The sequence below is a fragment of the Chelon labrosus genome (genome assembly GCF_963514085.1).
Source record: "Chelon labrosus genome assembly, chromosome: 16".
Taxonomy (NCBI): domain Eukaryota; kingdom Metazoa; phylum Chordata; class Actinopteri; order Mugiliformes; family Mugilidae; genus Chelon; species Chelon labrosus.
In genome coordinates this window covers 18,665,930-18,683,298 of record NC_140349.1, presented here as the reverse complement: position 1 = coordinate 18,683,298, position 17,369 = coordinate 18,665,930, and the positions used below count along the sequence as shown (strand labels likewise).

At 41.2% G+C, this 17,369-nt stretch overlaps 1 protein-coding gene across 1 annotated transcript; it reads right to left on the bottom strand.

The window, feature by feature from the left end:
• Positions 1-1,600: 1,600 nt before the first annotated feature.
• LOC311501857 (homeobox protein MOX-2-like) lies at positions 1,601-13,389 on the bottom strand (the record flags this gene model as incomplete). Its single annotated transcript, XM_084563902.1, has 3 exons — positions 1,601-2,314; positions 9,014-9,186; positions 12,903-13,389. The coding sequence occupies 3 exons, from the start codon at positions 13,387-13,389 to the stop codon at positions 2,084-2,086; spliced, it is 891 nt and encodes a 296-aa protein (XP_084420028.1). The 3' UTR covers positions 1,601-2,083.
• Positions 13,390-17,369: the final 3,980 nt, after the last annotated feature.

Below are 17,369 nucleotides of genomic sequence, written 5' to 3'. Positions count from 1 at the left end.
GGTTACACATTGCTCTCGGTGTACAAAAATAAGCGTAATAAAAAAGATCCAAAAGAACAACAAGGGGGAGTTACAGTACATTGCATAGGTGATGTGGACAATTTGGAATTAAAGTGTAAGTTAAAGTGTATATGTGAGCAAAAAAAAAAAAGTACATATCAACATTTTATGGTATTTTACAGGAAATATATTCATTGTACATTTGCAAGTAGCATTTGTGCATTTGCAGTAAGTCAGTGTAATAATCTGTACAGCAAATGTGAGTGAGTACGACACTATAAGTGATTTGCTGTTGGAAGAAGAGTATCAGAAGAAACTCTTTCCTGTTTCTGGTTGTTTTAGCGCACAGTGAGCTGGGGCAGGTTATGTCCAGGGTGTCATAGATGGCAGGCAGGCTGGCACCAATCTTTTCTGCAGTCCTGACAGTCCATTGCCGTCTGTTCCTGTCCTGTTTGGCAGGGGATCCAAACCAGACAGTGAAGGATGTGCATAAAACAGACTGGATTATTGCTGTGGAATCACTGGTGTGAAGGTCGCCAGTACTTGTTGTGTGGCTGTTGGATGCGACTTTCCCCAGCCTTACAGGTTAGTCAGGAAGAGACCCACTGGTTGGTAGAGGCTGGTACAGAGAACTGGGTGAGCTTTGAGCGGAGGACTTATGGAACGGTGGAGTTCAATGCAGAGCTAAAGGAGCTAAAGACAGGATCTTTGCATTGTTCCCTGGAGAGGGGGGTTCAGTGTATTTACCCCATGAGCAAACTGCAGATGGCCCAGCTGGGTTTCGGTGATGGGCCCAATAGGTGGGTCAACACCAGTTTTTTTTTTTTTTTTTTAAAGATTTCATGATCACAGAAGCCAGAGCAACAGGCCTGTAGTCACTTAAGCCTGTGATGGAGGACAGGCTCAGATATGTCTGTAGGACGTGAGGCAGAAAGTGTGGCTTCAAGTACAACTGTATGAAGTTTATTAAAAGAATGTAGTTTGTACAAAATGCGTTCCCCTGCAAAGCCACAAAGCAGCTGAAGGCCTGAGCTAAAACACCGGTTTCTGAAAGTGTTTATGGTCAAAACACCCAAGCATGAATTAGAATGCATGCTCCCATAGTGATTCAACCGTTTTTGCAACTCAACTTTAAAACTGGGCTTAATTCCTTGCAGTAAGATGGGCCAATCTTGCCGTTGCCATGACTTGACATCTACTGCATACACATAACAATGTGTCTGGGCTCTGAGCATTGCCGAAATGCAGGGACCTCCAGGTTATTATTTTGAGTAAACTCCATGTGACGTGTAAAGATTCAAACCTGGCATTCAGTGATCTCAACAACATATTTACACCAGTCAGGCATAACATTATGACCACCTTCCGAATATTGTGTAGATCTACCTTGTGCCTCCAAAACAGTTGTGACTCATCAGAGAATGGACATGGGCCTTCTGAGGGTGTCCTGTGGTGTCTGGCAACAGAACGTTGTTAGTGGATCATCCCACAGATACTTGATCAGTTTGGGATCTAGGGAATCTGGAGGCCAGGTCAACACCTTGTCCTTGAGTCTTGAGTCACCTGGAGCTCTGCCCAAATGTAGGGATACACGTACAGTATATGTGCTAAATAATTGACATAAGGACATTACTTGGATTTTTCAGATTTATTTGCATTGAAAATCCAACTGTTTTGTAAAGTAAAAAGCCTGTAAACATTCAGAGGAAGCAAAATGCAAAACAATAGTATAAACGTATATTTACCAATATTTTACTTGAGAAAGATATTTGTGCTTAGGCTGGTGATTTAGATAAGTTTCAAAAGCACAAGTTCTTTCAGTTCCATTTCATTGTACACGCAACAGAAACATTTGTGTAATGACTGTTCAAAGAATACAGTAGAATTTGACTGAAGCAAACATTTAGTGATGCAAAATGTATGCACTTTCATCAATGCAAACGTTTCTGGAATGTTCTTTCGTCTCATTCTGTTGTCTCTTCCGGGGTTTTGCTGTGTACATGTAGTTTTTAAACCCCTCACCAACGTTTCCTTCATTCCTGTCCTGCCTGACATCACTTTGAAGGAGGGGCACCGTAGAAGGTCATAGGTGAGGGGGCTCTGAGCTGTGGTCACTGTCATGGCTGTCCTCCTCAGTCGTAGGCACTGTCGGCGAGCTCGCCGAGAGCTGCAGTGCGACAATCCCCGACAGCTCGGACGGGAGTAAAGTTCCCTTTTTCACATTCACCAGTTCTTTCTCCCTTGCCGTTGCTCCCTGCTGGCCCCCCTTCACTCGTTTCCACTTCATCCTCCTGTTTTGGAACCACACCTTCACCTGCGAAGAAACGCAAAGACGTGATTGTCTGGGTTTCTTCATATTACACAGAGCAAACGAGAACATATCAGCATATAGTGTGTGGACGCAGAATGTAGCATAAGCACGTGATTTTTCCCAACGTTTTTCTGTAAGGTTTTAGTACATTTTAAATTATACAATCCAAATGTAAAGTAACCAAAAAAGAGAAAGACATTACTAAGTCATAAATCTATTTATATCATACTGTAGAATTTCCTTTGCTTTTTAATAGAAAGGATTTTATGAAATCTATATCAAGTAAAAAAACAAAAAAAAAAACCCACTGACATTGCTAATATTGTTCTACTATATCAAAGTAATAAAATGCATGTGCAAAACACAACATCTATTTTGGTGTGTGCGTGTGTTGCTGACGTTCTGGCTTGTTTTTTGGCTGTCAGTGTAATGCTACAAGCCGGTGATTAGATGTTTGTTGGGCGCCGTGGTCAGTATCACTGTGTCATACCGTATTTCCACACAGGCAGATATGTGCTGATGCATGAGCCCCAGAGGCCTGCTGGCTCGCCCCCTCCTTGCCTCCATTCCCTGACTCGGCAACTTATTTGCGTCAGTCATAGTGATGAGTAAGCCGCTGCTTAAAACAGGGATATCCAATCTGGACTAAACGAGGTTCATATCAGTCCATTTCCTTCTTCCGTGTCCCACTCTGAATCCGATGATATTACATTTCAACCCCATACCCACATGCTGACAGCCATAAACATACACACAAATATTTTACCTCCCCCTCCTATCATTCCCTGGGGCACTTATTCTTCCAGGGGTCTACTCGTATAGAATTTATTTTAGGCCGTGCTGGCACAGTGCTGGCCACTCAGCACTGGGAGTTAAGCTTAGAGGGTAAACTTTCCTGTGTGCCTTTTTGTCTCATAAACAGAAACCCATATGTACTGTGGTTTTACTGTGGCAATTGGGTAATTTGTATACTGAGTGCTTTCAACAACATTAGCCGTTTCCGTTCAGCTCACGGTGACTCATGACCGATAAATAAAAAGTAAAAGGACACAGATCAGCGTGTAGCAATAAAACCGTAACTTCCCTCACATTAATACATGAAACAGAAAAGGCATTTCATACATCAGCGTTTTTTTTTTTTCCCATGTTGACAGGAGGTAATTTAATTCTGTCTCTGGGTTATGCTCTCTTATTCTGCAGTGGTTTAATGAGACCTGACTGGAGAATTAAGTCCACAACTATTCATCTGCATAATCACAATGGTGGATGGAAACCCATTAACCCTCACATGCACACCTCAGTTTAGAGCTCGGGACAACACAGTACCCTTTGTTATTTTTGTTTATATATATATATTTTTTTTTTTTTTTTCAAATATAAAGTAAATTTGTCCTGGTACTACAAATAAAATCAAGTCAGCTTTATTTGTCATGTACAGCATGACATTCACTTGCACTTAATCCCATGCAAGTGAGCACACTTGGAGCAGTGGACAGCCATGCAATGCAATGCTTGTGCAGTTAGGTAGTCCTGTTTGGTTCTGAATGCTTGAAAAGATCAACTGAAACTATGTCCATACCGTATACTCTATCAAGTCAGTGCATTTTTACGGGAATAAAAATGGAGCATCTTCCATCACTGCACAGCACTGTGGAGAGAAGTCCAGCGATGCAAACTACGAAAAGGCAAAGAAGTAGCTGATACTAATGTGCCCTTGCAAGTATAATAGTGACTATAAATCTGAACAGTAGGTGGGAAGCAGAAGCCTTTATATGAATAACAGTTAGAATTTTAGAATCAGCTCTCTCCTGCATGAGTTAATAGATGTCTGGAGAAGAAGCCAACATGAGTGGGAGTAGTGAGAGACTGTTTCCGGACAAGGTGTTGACTGAGCCAAAGCACTGATTGGTTCTAGCCAACAATCCTTTGAATGCCCTGGGGGTGCAGAGCTGAGGGTTGTTGTTGGATAGAAGTCCTGGTCTGTCTTAAAACCTATGCAAATGCATTTCCAGTGAAAGTAAAACTCGTACTTAAAAGTTTAATACATACAGTACCAGTTAAATGTTTGGACGCACCTTCTTATTCAATGGTTTTCCTTTAATTATATTATTCCATACACTGTAGATAATACTGAAGACATCAGCAGTATGAAGGAACACATATGGAATTATGCAGTAAACAAAAACGTGTTAAACAAATCAGAACATCTTAAGCGACTTCATCTGCTATGTACTGAGGAGGACAAGTAATTGTCCTCCTCAGTGCAGTAGTAATTGTGTAAAGGTAGGGTAGGTACACAGTCCTTTACAGGGAATAGCCCTATCCAACTGCTGTTTTAATCCATATTATAGCAAGAACCACTCAGCTGAGTAAAGAGAAACTACAGTCCATCGTCACTTTAAGACGAGAAGGTCAGGTGATGAAAGTGGCTCTCGCGTGGAAATGAGTTATCTCTGCTGCAGAGGATAAGTTCCTTAGAGTTACCTACCTCAGAAATCATTATTCAACACCACCTCACGTCAGAGCCCACATAAATGCTTCACAGAGTTCAAGTAGCAGACGCATCTCAACATCAACTGTTCAGAGGAGACTGTGTGAATCAGACCTCCATGGCTGAATTACTGCAAAGAAGCCACTACTGAGGAAGAACGAGAAGAGGCAGAAATTGCATGGGCTTAGAAACACAAGGAATGGATATTAGACCAGTGTAAATCTGTACTTTGGTCTGATGAGATTTTTGCCTCCACCCACCATGTCTTTGAGACACAGAAAAGGTGAGCTGATGGTTTCTATATGATGTGGTTCCCACAGTGAAGCATGGAGGACAAGGTTTCATAGGGTTACTACATAAGTCCATATGTGTTCCTTCATAGTTTCGATGTCTTCAGTATTAATCTACAAGTAGAAAATAACTGAGTGAGACGTAGTGCTATCACAGAAAATGATAAATGTGAAAAGGAATGTGTAAACTCGTGTAAATTGTGTTTCCATTATTACAAAATACCGTTCATCTGTGACGGAATGTACGTTTTCCTAGATCGTTTGATACAATGCGGTTTGTTGGTACAAGAGAAAAATCCTAGATATTAAAATATCCTTTCATCATTGCTCAACATGCAGTCATTTAGGCAGTAAAGTAACAGCTGTACAAGCAGGACAACGCAGGAAACTCAGTTTTCTCTGTCAACACAGTACGCATGGAGGAACTCATTCCTTCAACGGTTATCACCAATCCTTATTGGATACTGAACTTGAATTTTCCCTTTAAGACACATCTTTTTAACTTTTAATGAAAAGGCATTTCATCATTTGCAACCCTAGGTTTGAAATTTTAATATCCCCCATGTTTACATGTTTTACTGACTTTTTTTTTAGAGTTATTGATGTCGTTTTAAAGTCTTGCAAAGGCCCATTTCAGTTTCTTCTTATATGCCTGTGCCATTTCTACTGTGTGACATGCAAATGTGCTCCAAAAGACCAAAATACTGACAGAAACAATGGGCAAAAAATCTGTGCATGATCTCAAACATTCTTGTTGGCATACAACATTAATATATTGTTAAGAAGAATACATGCAGTGTTGCATGCTACATTCTCTGGCTCCTCCATAAATATGACGTAATAGATGATAACCCAAGGTCTGTGTCATATGCTGCATAAACTTTGAGGCAATTTTGTGCCTCTCACACGTAGCAAAGTAGATGATATCGTTAACAGCATTAACAAATCTGCTGAAGAAAAACAGATTCGATTTGAAAGTAAACACGCTCACCTAAGGTTTTTCATTAATTCACATTTATGAAATATTACCTTGGCATACGGTATAAGCAGAATTGATATGCAGTTGACACCTTTCCTGCTTTCCAGGAATACCATTAGGCTGTCATCTTTTCAAAAATGACCAGTCACACACAGCTGTTTCCAAACACTTAAACCGCCCAAATGGCTGTGCCGGTGTCAGAGCGGCCAGCTTCAAACAAATGTTTCTTTGTGAGCATTAAGAAGACCATCTGGACTGGGACAAGCAGAATTAGAAAGTCAGCTCACAGTCAGTGAGAGCCGCACGTGGATATTTCAAAGGGTGTTCGGTAGTTTGGAATTGATTAGCCTCGGAGCATTAGTGTGACATGTCCAACCATTTCCTAATGTCAAAACACTGAGGAATTTTTCTTCTGTGAAGTCTTCTACTGGTTTTTAATAGGAGCCATGCGTCAACTGTGTTCAACCACACAGTGATGGATTTTTTGAAGGAGGCGCCTACGAAATGTGGACTGTTAACTGAATTAACTGAATTAACCATTACCGATCGTGACTTCACTCTTTGTAGAAATGTATGAAAAAGTGGTGACTCATGTCCTGTAAGCATAATATTGCACATTTCTGCAACACAATACTTCAATTTTTAGGATTTTGATGATGATTGCATGTGACCATGGTTCACCAATTAGGCAAGTTCCAGCAAATAGCGACAGTTATTTGTTGTTGTTGTATTTAACATTTCAGTTTTAGAAGTGATAGTGCATGTATTTTTGGCATGGATTCACTGTTTATGATTAATAATGTCCCAGTTCCAGCTTTGTACCGCACACAGACATGACACTGACACCAGACCTTGCGGCCGTCCAAGGGATCCGATCGCAAATGGGCAACTTAAAGCACAGGTGTGAACACACCCAGAGCACATTTGGGACACATTTGAGTGATTGGATCTCAGACCACATTAGGAGGTGGTCTGAGCTCATTTGGCCACATGTCTTGGGTCACCACCTACTGAGCAGTGTTTTCCCTCATTCATTCAGAAAAAAAAAAAAACAAAAGAAAAAAACACAAAGCCGCTATTATAAATGATCTCCTAAAAAGGAAAAAGCACCATAAGCGAACATGAGATCATTAGTAATGAGACACTTTTAAAATATGCTGTCCTTGTAGCGGTTTACCAGCTAAGTAATGAATGAAGCTAAACAGCAATAAACAAATGGGATTACTCAATATGAATAATAAATACGTGTGATTCATCATTAAAAAGGTTTATCCGGATGCAATCGTGATTATGTAGGCGGTTTCTTCGATAACAGAACAGCAGTGCACTGACGCTGCAAAGTTTTCAGGGTTTGAGTCATAATCTGATCTTTGTACAGATTTCTAAAAGAACTAACATCAGTGCATCAGGGATAAATAATAACGTAACATGTGTACTTTCGTTGGGAGAGGCAGAGAGAGAGAGAGATTTTACAGCTTGTTCCAAAATATAGACGTCATGGCACACGCACAACAAACAGCGGTAGGTAGTGATCCACTAGAGACAGCAGATGTTAAAATATTCTACTGCGCCCCAAAATGATGTTGGTGTGTATTTGTATGCACAGTGTGAATCTGGATCAGATCTGAAGAGCCGGCTGGAGATGTGGAGATGTATTTTAATGCCAGTTATGATCACTGGCACTTAAAGCTTGCGAATGGATTACCCAAGCGAGGATGAATGAGCACATTTTCCAGATTGTCATCATGTCTCAGCAGAAGGACCTTAATCAGTAGATACCCACATGAATCAGCTTTAAGAACCTAATCAGAACTTATATCACAGAATTTACCTCAGAATGCATACTGATCTGCACCAGTGTCTTAATACAAAACAGCCCATTAATGGTTTGAATCCTTGTTACAGATCTGACACAGTCACAGGTCATCACAGATCAGTTTTCTCATCTGCCAGCTACTATTTGACCCAACCCAAACACACTGTGCACCTACATCAGGTCATGCCCAAGCATGATGGAGGCTGACAGCAAACTAAAGGCAGGTTTTAAAGTTGGCCATGATCTAGCAATTAAACTTAAACCATATGAAGGCTACAGATGGATGACAAAGCTGTTAGAAGCACATAGATACTTGCTATCAACAAAATTCATGTATTTCTCTATTATTCATCACTACACTTAAATTGTCAAATGTGTTGTTAGGTAATATCAGCATATGCAGAAAACATGCTTAGGTGTACATTGCATCTTGCTAGGTAGCATACTAAAACCAATCCATGGAGCCTCCTGAGTTGTATTTGTGGTTCCCTTATGTGCGCGTACTTGCTACTAGACACAGAGGTGCAACAGGCATCAATCATTCCATCTGAACCTGGGCGAGACCGCAACTTTTCAAAATTTATGACTGCTACCCAAAGAGATTAAAGGGTTATTCTGGTCAACCAGGCATATTTCTGGTATAGTGATCTCAATCGCAGTTAAATATTGGCTGTTCCAGAAGGCTTCACGGCCAGGAATTCAAAGCCAAACACAAGCACGTTTAACTTGTCGTTACTCTGAAACTATAATTATTTTTACGCATTTGACATTTATATGGGTAGACAGGACACAGTCAAAGCACAGAAAAATCTGCTGTTAGGGTATTTTATCCAAAGTAGTATATGCTCTCTGTGTGCCACTCAGCCATCAGGTCACCAGCCTGGTATAATAGCATCACCAAAGGTGCTAGATACGTCCATACCACTGCTGAGAAGCATGTTGATGCATTTTATCTGATCAGATGGCTAGAAATGTGTCATGAATAATGTTTCTTATTTGCCAAAGGATGTAAAACTTCCCTTATTTGTATTTCATGACTTGGAGCGTGTCAGTTAGTTAGTAAGCCTTTAGCTGATATTACATTTCATCTTCATAGATTAAGTCAGTCATTCAGCAGGTACCGTACTTGTCGTTCCGTGAGGTCGAGGTTGACAGCGATTTCGTAGCGTCTCAGTCTGGTCAAATAGTTGTGGTGAGCGAACTCAGACTCCAGTTCCCGGATCTGTTCTTTGGTGAAGGCCGTGCGCTCCTTCCTGGGCTTGCTGCTCATGTCTGACTTATAGCTCCCGTCTTGGGACTCTGAAATAAAAAACAGAACATTTTCCAGCCACAACTGTGCGTCCAAAAGAGGGGCAGAGGAAGAACAAAAAAAAAAAAAAAAGAAGTGGGGGTTGAAGAAAAAAAAGTAAGTGAGGGGGGTGGACGGTTGATGTACTGCAGGGACCCTGAGATAAATATATAACAAAAGCAAGATGATCAATTAGGAGCGCCGGACATCTTTTAGTAACATATTGTGTTATATAGAGTTCTACAAGATAAATCATAGTGATCGTTAGATGGATCAACAAACTCTTTTTACTGTCCCCCACCCCAGTGTATAAATAAATAAAATAACCTGTACGAATAGGCACAATAATGTTAATGGATACAAATCTAAACGTGGGATGGGGCTCTGTAAACCATTGTCACCTTCTACCCATTGACTGTATATACTAGCTTTTACCCTGTCGTGTCGTTTCATCCTCAGATCCTTCCCAGTGTCCCCGAGAACTACCTGATGCCATAAAGACAGGAAAAATGCTGCGAAATACTGGATCTAGCAGCAGATGGCAGGGACGACAATGGAGATGGAAACGTCTCGAGGGGAGGAATAAAAAGTGATGGACAGGGTTTGTAGTTGCAGTAGTGACTCATGAAGTCACTGGTGTGTACTGTCTGTCAGTGGAAAATTATCTAAAAATGTGGGTCTCTTGTCTTTTTTTTTTTTTTTTTTGCTTTTTTTTTGCCACGGCTGTGTATCAGAAAACCTTCATTGTCCTTGCACGCAGTACAGAGAGAATTAAAGTCTGTGGTTTCATGTAAGAGCAACAAAGACAATATAAAACAACATTATAATAAGATGCAGATAAGAGATACACAGCATACACACACACACACACACATATATATTAAAAAACAAATCAACAGTAATAAATAGGTCACAGCAGCAGGAATAAATATCTATGCATTTACATGTGTGTGTAAGCGTGGTACAATTTTTTTATGGGCATATACTGCACATTGAAGTTGCACGTTTCAAATGTGCAACTTCAATGTGCAGTCTGATTGTGTTTCTTAGTGTCTTGTCTATTAGCTTGTGCCTTCCAGGTTGCAGTGTGTTGCACTGTTAGTGTTCTATCGATGAGTGTTAACCTATGACATAAGTGGCAGTGTGTGAATGATATGAACACATAGTACGACAAATTAAACTGGATTAATCATCGCACGTACCCGAGGTTCTATCGGAGATCCGGATTCGGATGGTTTTAATGTTTGCTTTTGTTTTAACATTTATCACAAGCTTTCCCTAAACACAATTGTTTTAACATCAATTTAATCATTATTCTGTTACTTGCCATAAATGTAAATCTTCCCACGAGCTTGTCCATACCATAGTCAGAGTGTGCAGATGTTACAAAAGACCTGTACGGTAATTACGTATTTAAAAAGGCACTCTTTGGTATTACTGGGCAATGCTGCATAGAAACTATTTAAAAGTTCATTTTTTTGCTTGTTCATATTTTGAGGGTGGAATCATATTTTTTCCGCTCAGATCATTACAAGCAAGTGGCCCTATCACTTTTGAGTATTTGTGTTCAGCGAATAGTGAAAATGTTAATCCTTCATAGTGTGAAAACACTCCATAATCATTTCTACTACTATTCTCCACTTCCTGCCTCATAAATCCAACTTTTCATTACCTGTGTTAATGTGGGATGTGTTGACAAACTCCAGCGTGCCAGGAAATAGTCTCCCCTCGACTACAGGCTCCCAGTGTTATTTAGAGACATTAAAAAAAAAAAAAGTCATTGGTGTTTTTGTGTCATCTTATCCTTTTATTGTGTTATTTCATGTAGAGCAATTGTTTCATTTACACAGCTTGCATTATTATTTTTTTTTTATCTGTGTTTTCTGGTTCTACGGGTTCAAATCACGACATTTGATGGTTAGTGAGGTAATTCCACAAAAACTGCTCTCTACAGGATTGTAGGTCTGTTTCATCATCACTAGATTTTGTTATTTATTTATTTTTTTGAGAAAGAAGTCCAGAAAAAGGAAATAAATAAAAAAAAAAAAAAAAAATCTGCGGCTTCAGTGAGTGCCAGTGAAGTTAGAGTTAGGAAATTGGATTTGGGTTAGACTTCTGTCAGCTTCAGGATATCCTTTCCAAATGTTCAGTCTGTCTGTCAAAGCCCACCCCCCTCTGGCTGGGTCATCGACTCTGGGAAATCGGAAAGTTCTGAGCTTGGCTCCCTTTCCAAACCACTCATCGGTGGGGCTAAACGGTGAAGATACGGTGCGTGCTTTTAAATCATGTGGCTATATCCTCGCAGTGACGTGTTATTTGGTGCCCTGCTCATGGAAGGAATATGTGTACGGGCCTAAAACAGTGAAACTACGCCAGGACAAAAGTCCAAATGAATGAATATTATAAGTCCCCACCCAGTTTTCTTTATTTTATTTGGGCCTTCATGCTGGTAGACAATAGAGAGGAGCAACCGATGAAAAACTCTTGAAACTCTTGAGATGAAAATCTTTTCTTGGATGTCTTGACTAACATTTTTGTAGAGGGTAGGAGGTGACTGGTCTCAGGATCTTAGTCATTTCAAATTTGTAGCCACGGCTGTAAATGTGTTGATTCAGTATCAGAAAATAATTAAATAAATCCATCTTATAACACAATGTCAACTACCGAGATATAAATACATGTACATTTCTGAAATATATTTTAAGCCACGGAAATGTTGTTGTCGTCCTATCTTTCATTTATGTATAATAGATAATTTCTGATTTCAAATCCTGTGATCGCATCTGCTACATAGGCTTTCTGTTTATTTTTTGTACTTGTTGCGTGTGTAAAATGACGTTTTATATAATATTTTTCATATTCTGAAATACAGCCTAAAGGCACAATTGCTTAGTTGTTCACATTCAGTGTATGCAAATGTTAGTGCACTTCAAAACTTTATTTTATGACATACTTGAGATGTCAGAAATGCTAAAAGAATGCGTTTTAAATTATTTTCCAGGAGAAATCTGCTTATAAAGTAAAGCCATTTAAAGGACATTGTCATATTGTATTTAAAATAAATAATAGTAACATTAACCTGGCATGACCATTTATTATGTTTTAAATACGACACAGGAACCTTTTTTTATATATATATATGTTTACAGTGTTAAAGGTTGTGGCAAATGTGCTTTCAAATGCAAATGCATTTCATTACACTGGGTTTCTAATATTTTTAAGTGTTTCTTCCTTTTGCTCTCTTTCTATTCCAGCCCAGAGTAGGTTTTTCCTCATATTTCATCATCGTCTGCATCACAATGAATAGTTCCTTACTGACCGTACCGTCGGAGTTGTCTCTTCTTTTACATTATTACCACTTGAAATGCACTCGGATAATTCAGCTGGTTTGTGTTTCAGTGAAAATGGGCCGAAACCATTTACATATTAATTATAGCAATTTTAAATCTGTACTGAAAAAGAAAAAAAAAAAACATACTGGCAGTTAACTCTATGCATTCTGTTGCAGATCTGTTATTTGCTGCTGATTTAAAACTGTGAACTTTAAGACAAGCAACATGCTTTTAAAGGAAAGTTTTATGTGGAGCTGATTTATAAAAGAAGCTAGTTTTGCTCAAGGTGCGGGTATTGTGAAAGACGGTTGGTTTTGCGTGGCGGAGAAATTTGTGGTGGCGCTCTAAACATGCACACAGTTTGAGAACGAGAATGGTGGACGTCCTCCTCTTACCGTTGTCACTCTTGTCCTTATTGCTCCTTCTGTCTGAGGCCTCTGAAGACAGACCCTGTTGGCTGTGCTGCCTAGAAACTGTTGACCCCTCCGTTTGGTCACTGCCACCCGAACCAAAGTTACTGTCGCACAGATTCAAGACCCTCAAGCGCAGTTCTGCTGCCGGTGCCTCAAGAGGTGGTAAGCACACACCGTGCCGAGGGTTAGATGAGGGCATCTCCGGTGGGACAGGCCAACCGGGAGGGCACTGAGGGTGATGAGGCTGCTGCTGCTGCTGTTGGGGCATGGGGCCTCGATGGACGGGGCCACCAAACGCCCCATTGTCTTCTCCTCCAGAGTAGTTACAGGGAGGCGAGTAACTGGGTAGATCCAGGTAGGAGACATGATTGCTCTTGTGCAGGGTCAGCGGTGACTGAGGGATGGCAGGGTGCAGGCTCTGAGCCGAGGTGTGAGGGCTGCGTAGACAGCCAAACAACGAGTGATCCATGACGCGGGGAGTCCTCTAAACCCCTAATTTAGCCCGTCAGAGTCAACCAATAACTCTGTGAAAAACATGGAAGAAAAGAAGCGAAGGAGTGAGGGTCCCCGTCTCCTCTGCAGTCCCCGCAGTTTAAACCTCCCGACCAACCCAATTCCCCCAAAAAAGCCAGTCGAAGGAAGGCAGAGATGTTTCCGTTTAAAATAATGGCCTCTGGTAATCCTCAGGCTGCAGACGGTTGCCAGGCGAATGGTGGGTAAACACTGAGAAGGTGAGGAGGATCTCGAATGACAGCAGGGAACGCCAGGAACAGTGTGGAAGGAGAGCAGCTTCCAGGGAAGTTGTGTTGGAGAGGAAGGGAGCCGGGAAGGGAGGGAGAGAGGGAAGGAAGGAGGGAGGGAGGGAGAGGGAGGAGGAAGAGGGGAGATGTTATATATAGGGTGTAACCTGAGAGGTAGGCTGGGTCACTGGCGCACTGCTACTGACAACATGCATGTGATCATCTTCCGAAATGCAGCTTATAATAAATCCGACCCATTCCTGTAGCACCGCCTGAGGAAAAATGCGCTGTGTTGTCTGGGCCAGCTGAAAGTGCACTGCATCAGCTGTAGGCTTTCAGGTGCGTAGACACAGAGGTACAGTTGCATAGTCTGTTATCCAGTTGAAGGTTGGCATAGTATTTACTTGGAAATTGTGATATTTGGTGAAATTATTGCCAATAAATCGAAGCCGCCGTGCCCGAGGGAAGTCCAACTCAATCCGCTGATCACGGGCATGCATTTGTCATGAAAGTCTAGACAGTGTTCCGTTAACCTTAGAATGTGTTTCGGTGCCTGACTGTGGGTGTCAGAAGCATCAACAGAAATTTATATAGCGATATTCCTGGAATGTAGTGCCACTGACTACAGCTTTGGTGCAGAAAAGGAGTTGCTTGTAAGGGTTAGGGGGTTAGGGCATAGTCAGGGTTTGTTGCTACTGTCAAATGTAGTGAGCATGTGGCAGTATGACATTTTGAGCCGAATCTGACTGATTGCACACAGAACATTAAGCCATACTTGAGGTGGTAGTGGAGACTTGTGCGTTTCCGGTCACTGAAGCACCAAGTCGTAGAAGTATAGTCATTATTTGACACATCTTGTATTCACAAGAGTCTGTGTCTACGTAAATCTGTGAATATTCACAAACAGGAAGATATCTAAAGGTTGGTCTGCTTCAGTCAGTCAGTAGTTGGATATTAACAACCCAGTGAGCTTCTTGATGTCCTAGCGGCTCTGTACAGTACTGTAACTTCCAAACTGCAGTTTCCCTTTTTAAATGTCAAATTAAAAGTCAAAACACCATCCGGTTAGCGAGTTAAAGCCCTTTTTTGGCCTTCCTAGTTAACAAATGAGGTGCTAGATGTTCGTGCATTGAACTTCCTGTTGACTCTCGAGTTCAAAATAAGTGCAAACCAGGACTAGGACCAAGTTTTGTCATTATTCTTCCAGGCTTAACCCGTAACATGTTGGCCACAGGGAATGCAACAAGTAAACTTGTGGCCACATGTCACTGCATTTGACATGTCAACTAGTCAAGGCAAAAATGGTGAGTTGATAACGAGCTGTCATGGTTCTGTGTTTTGATTCCTGTGTTCATGTTTTGAGTTTCATTCATGTTTCATGTTTTTCAGTTTCCTGTTTTATTTTGTTAAGTTCTTGGTTTCCTGTCTTTTGTCCCTTCCTGTATCTTCCCGCCTTTGTGATTGTCTTCCCCGTCTTGATTGGTTTCACCTGTTGCTCGTCACCTTCCTGCCCTGTGATTTGCCACTTGTGTAATTGTCTGCCCCGCCCTGATTGTTTTCACCTGTGTCTCCTCTGCCCTTGTGTGTATATATTGTCCTGCCTTTCTCTTTGTCCTCTGTGTAGTACTGTTTTCCATGTCTTGTCTTGTTCAGGTTGTACTTGTTTCATGCCTTAGTTTCATGTCTTCAATCTTGTTACTTGTTTCCTTGCCTTGTTCATGTCTCGTAGTAGTTTTTTGTTCTCATCACTTTTAGATTACCTGCTGTCTCAGCAGCGCTTTCCGTTTTGGTCTTGTTTTGTTTTTTAATTAAATACCTTTTGCCTACACCTTGCTCAGCCCGCTCAGTCCTGCACTTGGGCCCTACCTCACCTTGAAAATCCTCGACACAAGTCTCTGTACACTTTTACTTCTAAATGTCTCGCTCTGCAATTGTGGGCATGTTCAGCCGTTGAGATGTCTGTTTAACATGCTGTTATGACCTGGCCCTAGGGCTAGAACAAGAGACGAGAACATCAGGGTTCTCTGGTATTCTGAGAATGCAAATAAAATAAAATGAGCAGAAATAGAAAGCAAATGAGAAATGGTGCATTGTGGTCGGTAGCTGGAGAGAGTGGCCTCTCCAGCCATGTCTTTTATCCATACCTTCATGGGTGTGTCCGTTAGGCTGATTATGCCCATGCACCAGCCAAAGACACTTGGGCTGACGCTGGAAGAACCGTAGAGAAGTAAAGGGAGGTGACCACCGCACTAGCCGATGTTTTATGTGAACTACATGGCATTTTCATCTTTCATGCTTACCTGAAAACAAGTGCACATCATCAATTAACTTGTTTATAAGTCAAAAACTAGTGGATATTTTGGACCTGTGAGTTAACTAGTAAACACTCTGAGCCTCACTAACTAGGGTCAGGGCTTCATCTTGTTAACTAGTCAACATTTTGGCCAGTTAACTAGTTCTGAAACATTTAAGTCACTGTTTAAGCAGTGACCTGAATCCATGTATGACTAGTTATCATGTCAGAGTTCAGCAGCTCAGTTTCTGTGATACTAATTTTGACTAGAGGCCCGCTGCTGCACCAGAAAGCTGTCTAGTGTTGTACCAGGTTGCACAAGTGGTAAATGTTCATGCATTTATATAGCACTTGTTTATCTATTGGTACTCAATACACTTTACAGTCACTGTGACAGATCTTCCCATTTGCTCACACAAGTGCCAGACACTGGGAGCAACTGGGGGTTCGGTGTAATGCTCAAGGACACTTCGGCGTGTGGCATGTCCCGGAGATTGAATGCTCCAGTTCATGGACAACCCACTCTACCTATTGACCCTGAGTGTCACTAGTTGCAGAATAAGAGTGATATGTAAAAGATTTTGATAAATTACTGCAGCTTATCAGGTTTCATGCGGAAAATCCATATGGTTTTACCAGTCCAATGTAGCAACCCTGGGCTGTATACATTAAATCAGTCAAACTACCCAAGCGTGTATTTACATATATGACAAGGTGATAAAATATCAGGGTTATGTTTATGGCATGGTTACTTTCAGTGGATGAAAATATGGTCGGTTGGATTTAGTCTGTTGTTTCACATTGTCCAGCAGGTCTATGAGTTTTTATCCTACAAATACAAATCTCCTAACATTAAAAGGAAATATAAGTCTCTGTCAAACAAGGGTTAACTTGCATGATGCTGGGGGAAAAAAGAAGGATAGATTATTGGTGGCTGTGTTTGAGGCCCTGCACCAAAAACACTGTGTTCACTTAACAAATTAGGATCATTTAAAGCCGCGTAAAGTAATCCTTCCATGTGGACCAACAGTGCATATTATCACCGTAATGCTCATATGGTTTCAATTTAACCCAGATAAGCGGCTACTGCGCCTTCTGAGTGTTTCTCCTCGCAGTGTTGCCACGCAGAGGCCTGGTTATATCCAGTTAGTAGGTCACCATTGGAGAAATGACATCTTTAACAACAAATCAGAAGATACTGATGTCCACGCCCTCGGAGCTCAGGATTATCACCGCTCAGACTCTGAATCCAAACCCTGATCCATGAGTTAAAAAACTTAATATACAAAAACATTTATCATAGCAGGTGCACGATGACGCTGGGACCTCTAGCTGAGATCCTGTGTGCATGCGGCTCAAGAAAGCTCCGTAGTTGGCTGTGTACTCACGGCAACAGCATTCATCAGCGCCCTGATG